This window comes from Pinus tabuliformis, chromosome 5_2 (genome assembly GCF_031772625.1).
Source record: "Pinus tabuliformis cultivar Carrire ecotype Pingquan chromosome 5_2, CPIR1, whole genome shotgun sequence".
Classification (NCBI taxonomy): Eukaryota; Viridiplantae; Streptophyta; class Pinopsida; order Pinales; family Pinaceae; genus Pinus; species Pinus tabuliformis.
Window position 1 is genome coordinate 741,054,966 of NC_142306.1, and position 16,900 is coordinate 741,071,865.

General features: G+C 32.6%; 1 protein-coding gene across 1 annotated transcript; it reads right to left on the reverse strand.

The window, feature by feature from the left end:
- Positions 1 to 14,215: 14,215 nt before the first annotated feature.
- On the reverse strand, positions 14,216 to 15,023 carry LOC149161366 (copper transport protein ATX1-like). Its single transcript, XM_089435514.1, has 2 exons — positions 14,873 to 15,023; positions 14,216 to 14,770 (listed from the first exon to the last, which is right to left on the reverse strand). The coding sequence occupies exons 1-2, from the start codon at positions 14,876 to 14,878 to the stop codon at positions 14,558 to 14,560; spliced, it is 219 nt and encodes a 72-aa protein (XP_089291640.1). The 5' UTR covers positions 14,879 to 15,023; the 3' UTR covers positions 14,216 to 14,557.
- Between the last annotated feature and the right edge of the window lie 1,877 nt (positions 15,024 to 16,900).

Sequence of the window (16,900 nt, forward strand, 5' to 3'; positions counted from 1 at the left end):
CCCCATAAGCCATCCCTGATGCGATTTGTCGATAAGGTAAGGTGAAAAAGCATTAACTTAATATTCGTTTTGGGTTTCGATTCACTCATGAATAAAAATCATAAAACATATATTAAAAGGCACTAACCATATAAGTTTTGTTTTTGTTTAATGCAACACTCATACGTAGAAAGGTAAGGAATAAGTAAAGTAAAGTATGTTGTTATATTTTAGTTTAGTTATAATATAATATATTAAAGTAATTATTTAATATTATAAATTAATTAATATATAATATTTAATTAATTTGATTAAATTAAAATTTAAACATCATTTAGATTAATATTAATTAGTTTTTTTAATTAGATTAAAGTTGTTTATAAATATCTAATTAGATATGAGTTAGTTAAATTAATAAATAGTTTATTAATAATTAGTTTAATTTATAAATTAACAATTAATTTAAAATTAATTAGGATTTAATTTTTAATGAGAATTTTGATTTTTTTTAGCCCAGCAACAGAATTTTCAGATTCATGCCAGATTTGACTCACCAACTTTGGAAGCTCATAGAATGAGTTTTACTTGGCCAAATGAGGCCTAGGACGGCTCATTGGAAAGAGAAAATCAAGGAGAACATTTTTGAAGAGGTTACACTAACAGATTTAATTATTTATTGGGTCAAAAATCAGGCAAAAGATCAAGCTCCGAATTTTGAAAACGAAATCAATTTTCTGAGTTATTTTCTTCATTTTCATTTATCCAAAGTCTCTTCTAATGGCAGATCCATTGGTTAATAATATCTTTGGCCAATTAAACCACCCCAAACATCAATAGAAAGCTTATATTTTATGTTTAATTAGTTATTTAAATAGAATTTGATTGGATTTGATTTAATTGCTAGAAATGATATTTTAATTGCATCTTAATTTATTTTGATTTCTTTTTGCAGGAAAACAGTGGAAGAAATATGGAGAAAAGGATCTCAATCAATGAGAATACTCCAGCAATTGAAGATCATGATTTTTGAGCAAATAAAATTGGATTTGACAGATTTCTCTTCACCAAACTTTCCTCTCAAGAATTCCTTCACAAATAGTATAAGTAATATATTGCATAATGTAATAAGGGGCTGCTCTCCTCTGCAATTTTAGACTTCTCAAAGCACTACTGTAATAGGAATTTAGAGTTGTAGGAGAGAGGAGAGAAAATCTCAGATCTGGGGATTATTGAGGATTTTTCCTTTGTATCTTGAATTATGTATGAGGGGCAGAGTTTGCACTATTGTGGCTCTAGTTTTGAAGGCAGAAGTTCAAGCAATGTAAAGGACTGTTGGAGATCAAGATCAGAGAAATGGATGCAATAAATTGGTATTTCTAATACTATTGTTTCAAATATCAGTTTCATTTGATGGTAACATGAATGTCTCATTTTATTCATGTTTGTGCACTATTGTCAACATGGGTAATTTGTCTCAATATTGTTATTAGGTATCTCTGTTCTTATGAATTAAAATCTGATTTCTGAGTAACTATTTACTCAGAAATCTGTCTTATAAAACTGATTTATTGAATGGTAATGTGTTGTGAACTATTTCCACATGTCATTGTTCAATTATTGGATTTACTGATTTGATAATTAATATCATTTTTGTGAACTACTTCCGGGAATGTTGTTGGTTTATTATTTCAGTTGATAGGTCTCAATAGGATGTGTTTTGGTAACCATAATATCAGTTAATTGAACTACTTCATTAATTTGATATTCATTATAAACAAGACATATGTAAATCCCAATACTTTAATTATCTTGCTCTTAGTTGGGTTAGATCTATATCTGCCTAATTAAGATAGGATTTAGATTAGTTTCTTTTGCTTGCATCATAGAATAAGCTTGCATTTAGAGTAAATTCTACATTCTTTTAAGTCCTCTCCTCAAAGAGGCAAAACTTTAGTTGTGGCTTGGCTGAACCCAAATCAGCTTAAGGGTCATTCTCTTGCCTGATCAGCAAGAAGAAGTGATCTGATATCCTTGTCTATTGGTAGGTAAAGATACATCATAAACCAATAGCAATAGGGAGGAGGTAACTGGACCTAGCTAAACCAGTCGGAGCCACCACACCAAACGGAAAAGGAGCTGCTTTAAGGTCCGGACCGGGTGGTTATCCCCCAATGTTGTTGCAGCAATTTTCGAGGCATCAACAGACTGATGACAAAACCTGCATCAATTCAAATCAACAGGATAATGATCATGACCATTCACGATTTCCAACCAATCCCTTCTCACATTGTCTTGCATATTTGCATAACGTTGAAAAGAAAAAGGTGGTGAAATTCACAAACCATCTATTGATTTCATTCTTGATATAGCTGTAAATGTCAGACTCTGTCTCTCTCTGTCTCCAATATCTACAATGGCTCATTGCAAGGGAATAATATATATATATATATATATATATATATATATATATATATATATTTTAGAGGAATCGAAAACTGGAGCAGCCTCGCAACTCGTGTAACACGGGGTCAATTCTGACTGCTACCGCTATAACCCCTGGGAACTGCTCCCGCCCCTCTCCACAGCTCTGGGTTAGTCCGGGGGATTTGAACTCGTGACATTCAGTACGGAGCCCGCCTTTCTAACGAACTTCACCGCATTGTGTTTACCAACTCGCCTACCCTTGTGGGGCTTTGCAAGGGAATAATATTAAACCCAAGGGATAAATATTATAAACCCAAGGTATAAAAACCCTAAGATAAATATTATAAACCCTAAAATAAACATGGTTGACCATGATTTACCATCATTGATTTTCATACTGAGACGATGTTTGTCACAATGTGACATTGGACCATGGTTGATTTTCATATTGAGATAATATTTGGCACATTGTGACATTGGACCATCGTTGACCATGGATGACCATGATTGTAAACCCAAGGGATTTATATTAAACCCTAGGATTAATATTATAAACCCTATGAATAATATTATACCCTAGGATTAATATTATAAACCCTATGAATAGTATTATACCCTAGGAATATGAACCAAATAAACCCAAGGTATTGATATTATGAACCAAAGGGAATAATAAACCCAATGGGTTAATTCTAAAACCCAAAGGTATTATAAATCCAAGGGAATAATATTAAACCCAAGGGATTAATATTACAAATTCAAGGTATATAAACCCTAAAGGGATTGATATTATAAAACCAAGGGCTTAAAAACCCAATGGATTGATAATATAAACCCAAGGGAATAATATTAAACCCAAGGAATATAAACCCTAAGATAAATATTTGTCACAATGCGACGTTGGAATATGGTTGACCATGATTGATTTTCATATTGAGACAACGTTTTTCACAATGCGACGTTGGACAATGGTTGACCATTGTTGACCATGGTTGATCTCCATATTGAGACAATCTTTGTCATAATGCGACATTAGACCATGGTTGACCATGGTTGTGACAATGTGACATTGGACCAAGAGACAGTCTTTGTCACAATGTGACCATGGTTGACCATGATTGAATCCAAAGGTATTATAAACCCAAGGGAATAATATTAAACCCAAGGGATTAATATTATAAATGCAAGGTATATAAACCCTAAAGGGATTGATATTATAAACCCAAGGGATTAATACTAAAAACCCAACATATTGATAATATAAACCTAAGAATATTAAACCTAAGGGATTAATATTATAAACCCAAGGTATATAAACTCTAAGATTAAATATTATAAACCCAAGGGAATAATAAACCCAAGGGATTATAAACCAAAATGAGTAATAGTAAACCCAAGGGATAATATTATAAACCCCAAGATAAATATTTGTCACAATGCGATGTTGGAATATGGTTGACCATTATTGATTTTCATATTGAGACAACATTTTTCACAATGCGATATTGGACAATGGATGATCATCGTCACAATGCAACGTTGGACCATGGTTGTGACAATGTGACGTTGGACCAAGAGACAATCTTTGTCACAATGTGACCATGGTTGACCATGGTCGAGACAACCTTTGTCACAATGCGACGCTGGAACATGGTTGGCCATGGTTGATTTTCATATTGAGACAATCCTTGTCACAATGTGACATTGGTTGATTTTCTTATTGAGAATATTTATCGCAATGTGACATTGGACTATGGTTGCCCATGATTATAAACCTAATCGATTTATATTAAACCTAAAGATTAATATTATAAACCCTACGAATAACATTATACCGGAAGAATATGAAACGTTATATTAATAAACCCAAGAGATTGATATTACAAACCCAAGGGAATAATAAACATAAAGGATTAATACTAAAAACCCAAGAGATTATAAACCCAAGGGAATAATATTAAACCCAAGGGATAAATATTATAAACCCAAGGTATAAAACCCTAAGATAAATATTATAAACCCTAAAATAAACATGGTTGACCATGATTTACCATCATTGATTTTCATACTCAGACAATCTTTGTCACAATGCAACGTTTGACCATGGTTGACCATGGTTGACTTTCACATTGAGACAATCTTTGGCACATTGTGGCATTGGACCATTGTTGACCATGTATGATCATGATTGTAAACACAAGGGATTTATGTTAAACCCTAAGAGTAATACTATGAAACCTATGAATAATATTATACCCGAGGGATATGAACCCTTAGATTAATACACCCAAGAGATTAATTCTAAAATCCTTGCATTTATAATATCAATCCCTTGGGTTTATTAATTTTGAGAGGCAACATTGAATAAATTGCAATGCAATATAACATTGTGACAATGAGTATTACATAAATTTTTATGTTGCAACAATGTTTCTCATAATGTGATGTTGGATTGGTTTTTGCATAACTACATGCCACTTAAAACATCATACTCAAATCCCTTTCGAATTATTTCATTAGAAATTTCATATACACCATGAATGCTAACATTTAGGCAATGCAAGGAATTAAACTGTTTATAAATTATTATTTTAGATTTAAATGGTTTATAAATTATTATTTTATAGTTTTTTTAATGAAAAAATTCAAAATATAGTGTAAAATATTTAAAACAAATGATAATAGATAATGAATTTTTGAAAAACAAATTCATATGAGACCTCTCCGTTGGCTCATCTCAGTTTGCAAATCAGGCCAGCTCAGCAAAGTCCTCCTGAGTGGGTCAAAGTCGGTAAAAAGAAAGGGAAAAAATACAGAATAGTGGATTCTGCACATGTTGGGTAGAATCCTCTGTTCAGATCCTGCTCTTTTGTTCATCTTGTTTCTTCTTGCTCAGCAATGATCTCTACTCTTTCTCTCTTAGGAGCCGAGGTGGACTACCAATCCTTTCCGGCTGCCTTTGTTCTTGCTTCTCTTGTTTGTAATCTCGCATTGTACTATATGTTCTCTTAATAGATTTAGTTTTACTGATAAAAAAAAAAAAAAATTCATTTACTATCATTTTTTTTTTTTTTATCTAGCGGAATCGGCAACGGCGGTGGTATCGTACTCGCGTTACACGGGGTCGAACCCCACCGGATGCCACTATAACCGCTAGGAGGAACCACCAGCCCGCAAAAACGACCCCTCAAGATAAGACGAGACTTGAACCCGTGACCTGCACAGCGGCACGAACGACTTAGTAGATCGTCCTTTGGCCACGAGACCAAACCCCTGCGGGTCATTTACTATAATTTCATTTGAATATATTAAATTAAAAAAAATATAACATGAGATACATCATTGATGAAAATTTAAATCTATAAGGCAATGGAAGGAATTAAATTGTTTATTTTAAATTTAAATGGCTTATAAATTATTATTTTATAGTTTTTTTTAATGAAAAAAATTCAAAATATAATGCAAAATCTTAAAAACAAATGAATAATAGATAATGATTTAAAAATAAATAAACTCATATGAAATGAAATGAAATAAGCATTTGTAAATTCATAAATTCATTTACTATAATCTCATTTGAATATATTAAATTTAAAAAAATATAACATGTGAAACATTATTGATGGAATTTTAAATCTATAAATTTACAGTTTTTTAATGTATGACATATTTAAAAAACTGATAATTAAATAAAAAAACCCAATTTTATATTTTTACTTTATCTATTTTACTTATAATCAATTTACAATATAATGCATTTCAATTTTTAAAAATAAAAACACATTTCAAAACATCAACCATAATTTCTAAATTTCATAATTTATTAATCATGGAAGAACTTATCATGGAACTTATTAATATAAATAATATATTTCAGAAGCAAAATATTTCAATGCCATATTAAGTAAAATATTTCAATGTCAACGAATATGCACAATGAAAAAAAATAAATTTTCATGGTTAAAACATTTTTAAGCATTTCAAATAATGTTATTATTTTATATTTGGGCTATATTTTTTGTCAATTTTATCTTTGAGATGCAAACATTTTTTTTTAAATTTTGCATTTAAAAAAAAAAATACACAAGAAGAAATTATATCACTCTAAACACTCTTAGATTTGTGATTAAAATAGAATTATATCACTTTAAACACTTTTTAGATTCGTGATTAAAATAGATCGATACTAACCTTTAAAGAAAAAACTAATAAGATCAGCGTGCAATTTGAAAATATGTTATTGAATGAGGGCTAATTAATTTTAGAGCACAAATTCATTCATGCTACTTTACCTAATTCTACACTAACTCTACACTGAAAACCTAGGACATCCCAAATTCATAGCTGAGCTACTTTTATACATTTGTATTTGAAAAGTAAAGCAATCTTCCATAGAGCAATCCTTCAAATCATTAACATCTAAACCACACTTAGTTACTGAATTTACAGCGGACACAATTGATCTCGTTGATATTTGTGGCATAAGTTGGTCAAACCTTGTACTCCTCATTTGTGCGGTGACACATATTCCTCTTGAGAGTCAAGGGCCCATAAGTGAGCCTCATGATCCAATATCAAATGCCACAACTTATCATAGAGGTTGTCTACCTTAAATTTTCCACTATCAGACACTTGTGGTAGCGTACAAATATATGTATGTTCAAATACTGGTAAAGCAGACATGGAAGTAAGTTGTTGCCATGATTATAGGAAAATACCTTGTTATATATGGTATGGAAAACTTTGTTATTAATCGAAGAAGACATAGCATTCACAACTTGTAGCCCACATTCTTCCAGCGTGAGCAGAAGATTGGAGTACACAATCTGATCTTCGAACACATTGAGGGAGATCTTAACACCAAAATGGATGGAATTTATTTGCACCATAGTGAAGACGTAGGAAAATACCTTGTTATATATTTTCTTATATATAAATGAATGTTATAAATAATAATGAGGAACTTATCATGGAGGAACTTATTAGAATTGGAATAATCTCAAATCCCTAGGAAATTGGTGGGTGGGAAGCCACGTGGCACGAATATATTTTTTTAAATTTATTAAAAGTAATGGACCATTTTGCTAAATAAAATTTGCTTATATATAAATGAATGTTATAAATAATAATGAGAAACTTATTAGAATTGAAATAATCTCAAATCCTTAGGAAATTAGTGGGTAGGGAGCAACATGAATGCAAACTAACAAACTTTGTAATACACTACATTCGTTGATAAACATTAAGATTAAACATATGCTAAGCATATTCCCTTGAGAATCAATCTACGCCCTCAATTAGAAAAATAAAAGAAGTCAATAAACCTCCTTCCATCTAAAGTTCATATATATACGCCTATCAACAAACTATTAAAATAGCTTTTGGAGCAATTTAATTGGCTTTTGTCTTGAAAATGGTGTCCACTAAAGAATTGTCCTTGGATACTTATAAGTTACAATGGAACGGGCCAATTCCAATTCCTCTAATCATTTAAAAAATAAAAAAAACAATAGAACAAGTGCTTAGATACCTAGAGGTTACAAAATTGGCCTAATTCCAACTCCTTAGTCATTTAGCAGACCAAATATATCTATGTATTTATGAATTGATTTTTATTTTTGCCCCAACCTAGTATGGTAGAGATGTTGTAATGTCATGTCCTGTTTAAATTTTTGACTTAGTCAAATTATATAAACATAAACATAAAAACAAAACAATATAAAATATGCTTGACTCCATCAAAATAAAATTAAAATTAAAATATGGTAGAGATGTGTAACTTAATGTAATGTAAACATTTTAACTTGGTGAAAATAAAATAAAAATAACAAAATAACAAAAAAAACATCAGAACTAAATAATAGATAAAAATAAAAATTACCCATGGTATTCATGTGGAATTTAACCTATTTAAGGGGGAATTTAAACTAGCCTAAATCCATCTTAGTTTGATGTTATATTTAGATACATAATTAGTTATAGAAAATGAAAGCATTGAATCCATGTAGCCTGTAAATGTTTTTTATTTTTTATTTTTAAGGATACGTTCTTGTTCAGAATTTGTATGGATCTATTTGGTGGTCCTGTGTCCTTTTGTATGTTTTGTATCTATCATTGAATGGATGAATACATAATGTGTAGGGAGGATCATGCCCCAAATCTTCGATTGTATGCATTAGCAATAACAAGAAGCCTTAGACGATTGTATACATTAGCAATAGCAAGAAGCCTTAGATGAGAGAATATGTCAAACGTTCTTGCATTAGCAATAGCAAGAAGCCTTAGACGAGAGAATAGGTCAAACATTCTTGCAAGGATTGTCCTTCCCTTGGGTGAGAGCGGCCCCAAAGCTTCAATTATATGCATTAGCAAGAAGCCTTAGATGAGAGAATATGACAACGTACAAAACAATTTTCTATAGAAATAGATCTCTGATGGATCAAGAATGGTAAGTTTAGAAACAAAAAAGCTTAGTGAGTTCAGGAAATAATATGTAAAATGTAATTATTACAGTTTATCTAATATTTCTTCTACTTCCATCAACTTTTTTCTAGGTTGCCATAAATATTGGGTATTGGCACGAGTGGTGAGGGGAAATATTGAGTAAAATGTAAAATTTAGGCTGGGGGTGATGGGAAATAGGTAAAATGTAATAATATTACATTTTAATTAATATTCCTTGCACCCCGGCCACTTTTTACTGGGCGTTGTAATTTTTCTTTATATTTGAAGTTTAAAGTAAACAAATTCAACTATAGGGGCAGTGAAGGGAAATATTGAGTAAAATGTAATATTACGACGTGGGTTGGTAATAAATATGGAGTAAAATACAATAGTATAATATTTTATTTTATCCAAGATTTCGCCTCATCCAATCCACTTTTTATTAATTTTTTTTCTTTATATTTGAGTTTCATAAGTAAACTTAACTCTTGTAAACATTTGATCCTAGTATGATAGAGATGTTGTAATGCTTAACATTTTGGCTGGGTCAAAATAAAACAAAAATGAAATTAATAAAACAAAACAAAACAAAATAATAAAATAAAAAACATAAAATTAATAATATAATTATAATTAATAATTAAATTAGCTTAGATCCATCTTAACTATGGATCTACCAAGCACCCAGAGGGATCAAATCTCTTTTCACTTTAAAAGAGGTTTGCATCTCAAGAAATTTGATCGCTCCAAGCGCTTGGTAGATATGGAGTTCAGATAGATTTAAGCTAGTTTTATTACTATCAATTATCTAAATAAAACATTTGAAAATAATGTTTAATTTTAAATTATAATGTAACATTGTAATAAATGAATAAATGCATTTTCAAATCTTCTCATATAATTGTACAGAGTTGCAAATTTCCATTCAAATATAATTCATACTATATGCAAATATAATTGTTTTTTATTTTTTGTGGTAGGGAGGAGTCACTATTATCCTCCCCACTTAGTCCAATGAAGATTGACATGCTAGCTCCTTGGGAGTAATTTCTAAATGAAAGGTAGTTCGCTCACCCATACAATAATGTTTAATTTTAAATTACAAAGTAAAATGAATAAATGTATTTTCAATTCTTCTAATTCCAATTCCTCTAACTATTGCCCAAAAAAAAAAAAAAAGAACGAATATATCTATGTCTTGATGAAATTGTTTTTTTTTTTGTTATTATCAATTATCTAAATCAAACATTTAAAAATAATGTTTAATTTTAAATTATAAAACAACATTGTTATAAATGAATAAAGAAGAAGAAGAAATTATTTTAAAGTCCATGAGGCTAAAGATAGCCTATGAGACATATTGCTTCTTCATCTGCTTGATGTATTCGGCCCCTTTTTTGTGAAGCTTCAAAATAAATGCTCCCAACTTCTCAACAAACCCCTCGCTAAACAGATTATCCCAAGAGCTAGTTGCCAGCATATATGTATAATTTTCCCTGCTGTCTTTGAAGGCCTCACATTCTAAAATGAAATATTTTTCTGTTTCCACTTTTCCGGAAGAACAAAAAATGCATACTCTTTCCTCCCACACTTCTTTTGGCTTTTTCCAGTGCCCTGTTTCACAACGGAGTTGATGAGAATTAGTGCTTAACTGAGCAATAACAATTTTGGCTCTCCAAGTGATATTGGCCTCTATGTATGTTTTTGGTTGATAAACACTTCAATATAGTACTTTTTCTTTCTTCCTAGCCCCTTATCCCAAGTACGCTTGTGGAACTTTTTCATAACAAAATCTTTTATCTCTTCGCTGTTTATGGGACACACGTTCAAGCAAATACCCATTTACTAAACCATTTGATATTTTGCTGCATCCAAGTATTTTTTCTCTTGCACAATCTGTCATTAAAGACAACCTTAGGCCATCGACCCTCTTCCATTTGCTCAAATTTTTTTAAATACCTTATGACTCGCACCATAGCAATTGTTTCAATATGAGCAGTCCCTGTTTCACTTAACAAGATAGCATAAGGAACTGCACTTTTAATCTTGAATTTGTTTATAATCAAACACTTCTGAATTTTTTCAATTTGTCTCCACTACATGTCGGATGTACTACTAGCCCATAGTTCACAACCATAGAGAATCATCAGAATCACTAGAAGCCCAAAAAGAGTTTGAGTGGTTTTCCAGTCCCATAACTCTGCCTCTCTACACCTATTTTGAAAAGCATAAAATGCATTCCAACCCCCCAAAGTTCTTTTCTTTCTACAACCATTCCAGTTTAGATTTTTGTTGAAGTCAATTCCGAGATATTTGTAATCCACAACTTCTTCCAGAATGTTTCCTTCAAAGTAAAACTTATGTCGGTTCTGATTTCTTTTCTTAGAGAAAACCACTACTTTCGTTTTGCTGATATTGACTTGCATCCCCACACTTTTACAAAAATGCTTAAGGGATAGTAAGTTCTCTTGCAAACCAAGAGCCGATTTAGCAATCAGAATAAGGTCACTTGCATACAAAAGAAGTCTTATAACAAACTTGCCCAAATAGATACCATCACCCCCTTGCAAATTTAACCACTCCTCAAGCTTGTCGATATATAAACCAAAAAGAGTAGGAGACAGTGGGCAACCTTGCTCGACCCCGATATCGCTTCTGAAACTTTCAGAAATGCCTGCTGAAGTTCTAATTTTGACTTTCACCTCTTCATACAACCTATGCACAACTGCTCTCAAATGTTTAGGAACCCCAAGTTCCTCCATTATGTGCCAAAGCTTATCCCTAGGAACTGAGTCAAACACTTTTCTGAAATCAACAAAGCAACAAAAGACTTCTTCCTTTTTCTCCCAACTTTTTCAACGATGTCCCTTAAAGTTATACAATGATGAAGTACCGAATGTTTAGGTCTAAAACCTGCTTTCCCTTTAGCACGCTTATCTATTTCGTCTGCCCACTTGCTAATTTTGTTTTCTAGCATGCTTTCAAATAACTTTGCAAACAAAGGGTTTATCATGATGGTCCTATAATTGGAGGGATTATTGATGTCACCGCTCTTGAAAAGAGGTATTGCCAGACTAGTTGTCCAATCTGTGAGGAGCCCCTGTTGTACGATGTTGTTGAAAATTTTTGTAATGTGAGGTGCAAGAATTTTTGAGCTCCACTTTAGATATTTTGCTTGGAGTTCAGCGAAGTCTTTTGCTTTTCCAACACCCAACTTCTTGATACCCATCTCTACCTCTTGCACCGTAAAGAGTTTAGTATCAATGTTGACCAATGGGGTGTAGGTTGGGTGGTAGGAAAGAATTATCCTTCGCATTTAGTTCTAGTCGCACCAAAATTAACATGCTTCTCTAAAAAAAAACAACTCGACTAATCCTAATTTCTTAATCAGTGCAAAAAGTAAAAAACAGAACAAACATCTCTATAATTGATTTTTATTTTTATTTGATTATTATCAATTATCGAAAGTTATGGAAATTCCAGTCATATTTAGAAAAAAATTGACAAAGATTTTAGTAAATGCAAGTTATAGTTGTTAAACTTCAAAAATTTTGGTGTCCTAGATATTTTTGATGGTGCTGAATCCATTTCCACCATTCAAAAACTGGGTCTACAAGATTTTTTGAAATTTTTTTGCCCAGATTCCAACCACTTTTCTCTGCCCGGTAAAATGACTCTTGTTTTAAGTAGAAAAAAACGAAACATCCTTCGCATCCAAGTTTACATAGATATTGGAAAAAATAAGAAAATGATTGGGGTACTATAGAGCCGCCTTCTTCTGCTACACTTCTTCTCGTGCCACTAATCGAACTCGCGACCTCTTGTGCAGAGCTGTTATCGCTAACCAAGAAACTAGCGAGGGCCGTGACAATCTTCACATCCTGGAGTTTACATAGACATATTACTTTTGTCTGTGAACCCAACTACAAACTCTGGCATAGCATAAATAAGGCTACAGTCGAAAAAGGCGCGGAGGTCGCCCATGTTCCAAAGATATTCAAGATAAAACTGAACAAAAAAACTAATGGAACAGCATTTTCTGGAGAAACATATCACAGAGGGCCCACTGTTAAGAGAAATTACAGGCAAAAAAGAAATAAACCAGAAGGGAAAAAACCCGCCACAAATCCAGACAAAAAACTGAGAGAGAAGGGGAGTCGAATAGAATTAGAACTCAAAAGACCCCGCTCCACAAACGAAGCCATTCGAAGTGCATCAGCCCTGGAAGAAGAGAGACTCCATATTTGGATAAAGCATCTCCCTCAATGTTCTGCTCTCGATAAACATGCTGGAAGGTGAAGGGTGGAAGGGTGCAGGGGAGGGATGAAGAAGAGAGACTCCATATTTGGATAAAGCATCTCCCTCAATGTTCTGCTCTCGATAAACATGCGGGAAGGTGGAAGGGCGCAGGGGAGGGATCTTAGTTTTGTCAATTTTATAATTAATTATGTATATCTAATTGGCTTGCATATCTATCATGAGCGGAGAGATCTAATTTTTTTTATGTGTAATTTTTTTAATGACTGGGTTTTAGTTTCGTCAATTTTGTAATTAATTATGTATACCAGCATTAAGTACTCTGTATTCAAGTAATTTTAGGGGTTGTTTAACTATTTTATGTTTTAAAGTTTTTAGTCAAAATTGGTGAAACAAGTTTTAGTTAGATTATGTTTTTGTTGTTGTTTAAACTCTATTTTCGAATGAGTAAAAGGATAGCACCTAGAAAAATTTCTAGGCACTCAAATTGTGCAGAATTCACAATTCAAACTCGTGATTCAACAAATTCCTATTAGATTTCATGCAAATTTGAGAAAATAACATGACAGGGAAATCTCCAAAATATAGAACAATTAGAATAAAACAATAATCCTATGCTATAAATTTCTACATACCATCATTGAATACGCTATAAATAGGTATACCAATCGAATGCGCTGTAAAATGTAAATAGGTGTATAAATTATTATTATTTTCTAATTTTAAAGTCATGGCTAAGCCACACACCTAATTGGTGTATGAGACCTCCTTTTTTATGGGACCAACCCAGCTATATGACTACTAAGTCTAGAAAAACATACATACTCTATCCCCTCTAGTTTTGAACTTGTAACCTTTTAGAAGGAAACACATGCTCTTAACCATTAAACCCAAACCATTAGAAATTAAATACTCTATAAAAAAATGCTTTCCAACATTAAATACTCTATAAATAAATATATACATTATGCGAGAGCTATTATACTTTAATGTAATATTCTAATACAATTTTTAACAAAATTATCAAATGTTACAACAGTGAAAAAGCAACAAAGTATTTATACTCCATTGTAATTTTTCATCCAATACAGCATCTGAATTTAATAGACGATTGAACCAAGCCATAGTTATTTAGATCATATTGATATTTTTACGGCCAGATTTTGCCTTTTGAACGAATCTGATCTAGAACACAGCCTTATCTGCCCAGGCTTAACAATTTCATAATATGAAGCTTGAACACGTCCTCAAAAATACTGTCATTGCAACAATATTTATGTGCAATTCTGTGTGCTCTGCTGTATTCATATCAATAATCTAGGTTACATCAAAGAAAATTTCAGGTCCTTGATAAAAATCGTTGAAACTGGGGAATAAAATGCAGCCATCATGAGACTGAACGCTTCCTTTTGCCTGAAATCGAGCTTCTTGTGAATCAGCAAGCAGAGTTTAATCAGCTGTGACCGCTTTCATCCCAATAAGAAGCAGGCTTTCCAGATCTAACCAGCGTTTTGAGAACCGTTTTGGCGGTCACATCTCCTGTAACAGTTACCTTGTGGGCGACTGTGTCAACTTTGTAGGTCTCTATGCCCTCAAGTTTTTTGATGGCCCTCTTGATTTCCTTAATGCACTTATCACAGTGCATTCCCACTCTTAGTTCCACTACCTGCATGACCATCACCAAACATATCATTCACATTTTACAGTACATGACAAATGCTATGATCTGCAACATATAGAAAATCAAATTCTTGTCAGAAGCCCATACCCCCATTTTGAAGACGGTGTCAAATTGAGAGATCGTTCAATTGTTGCAGAAATACAGACGAAGAAATATTTCAGACGAGTAGTTGATGAACAGAGATTGGTATACAACGAATGGTTTGCAATGAAGGTAAAGGTTGTGACATGTATTATATATAACAAGGTTTTACTAATTGATTACTGAAAGATATCAATTCTTTGCTTCCCTAGGGTGTCTTTTTGCAGGCTCTCGGAAGCATCCCATCCTGCAGAAAGCAAAGGTAGACCGAAAGCTTTGATTGACTCTAGCCAGCTCTTTTGGAGGGCACCGACTGGATGTTGCTTTACAAAGTATGCGTTGTTGCATCAAGAATAGCTTTCCATTTATTTATATAAAGGTGTATTCACTGTATTGCTACATTTCTTCGTCTGTAAAGTAAGAACTTTTCCTTTTGACATAACTGGGAGAATAATGGTTAAAGTGTCATTTTTTTAATGTTTTTATTAAAATTACAAAGTCCAAACATTCACATCAAAGCAATTTAAAAATGCAAAGTTGGAAAGTTCATACTAGAATAGTAATTCGATCTGCTACGCTATTCACGAATAGAAATTTCCATCCAGGTGCGTTTTGGGAGCAATTTATGGATTAACTAAGTAATCTTAGTTTCGATTGGTTTGGTCAGAATCTCTGTGATTAAATTCCTCAGTTTTATTAATTTGTTTTTCCAAGGAACAATTCTGATAAAATTGTATTTTTTTTAAAAGCTAAAATTTCATTAATTTAAACAGATATAGCAGTTATAATCATTTCACACACTCCTCCCTGTCAGTGATCGGTCACCTGGGAAAACAGGTTATTGGCAAAACAGATGCCAGTAGTTTATCAGTTAAAAAAATAGACATTAAAATGGAACCAGCGAACTAAAAAGAGTTCAGAGTGGTTAATGAAGCACCCTGAGAGGTGCATAGGGATACCATCAGAATGCATGTTAACGGCACTAAGATGAATCAAACACAATTTAACATAGAATTATAGAATTTTTTTTTCCACAGTTAAAAAATTATTGATACTGAGGATTTTTAGAGAATTGTGTGTTACATGTGAATATTTATCCAACTTTTCAGGTTAACCCTTCACCCATTTTCCAACTCTCGAAGAACTTGAAAATAGGCGAAAGGTTTACCCAAAACTTTGAATAAACATTGGTTTGTAAGACACAATTCTCTAGAAATCCTCAACATCAACAAGCTAACATAATCAATGAACCAAAAACAACAAAACTAACCAAAAACAACAAAACTAACATAATCAATGAACCAAAAACAACAAAACTAAAATGCAATAGAAAACCAAGTAAATAAGTAAATGTGAAAATAACCACCTCAATTAATGGGGTTGGTGTGCCTCTCTGACTGCAATTTCACTTGGGATGAGCCCCATTTCCCCCATTTCTTGTTGGTGAAGCACCACAGCAACTACCTTGGCCTGAGCTAGCTTGCTTTCAATTCACTTGAGATGAATCCCCATGTCTTCTGTGTGGACCACACCTTGACAGCATCTGCAGAATCTCCTCTTTGTTCTCATTTCTTTCTATATTGACAAAACTGTAATTAAAAATGTCTAAATTGCAGCTTTAATCCAAAATCCTATCTTAATTTAATTAATATTTACTGAGTAACCCACGCCTTAATTCTCCCATGAATCGCATGCCACTGGGAAAATATCGTAGGGATAATGTGTTTATTACATATGAAATCTACGTTTACTGGTTCGTGGTTGCAGTGTGTGGGCTCTGCCCCGTTATAGTTCCACTATAATCTAAGGTGAAACTGTAATGGGGTTTCGGACATTTCTGAACTAATCCAGATCTACTATGTTTTGGATTTCACACAGTTTTGAGCTCATCCAGATTTTAGAAATGTTTCTTCGAAGTGCAAAGAAATGATGGGAAAATTAGCTCTGAAATTTCACCGGATTTTATTTGAGGTCCGCTTGATTGCCCTATCTGAACTGCACAGTGAGCTAATTCATCATTATTTTTTTAATAAG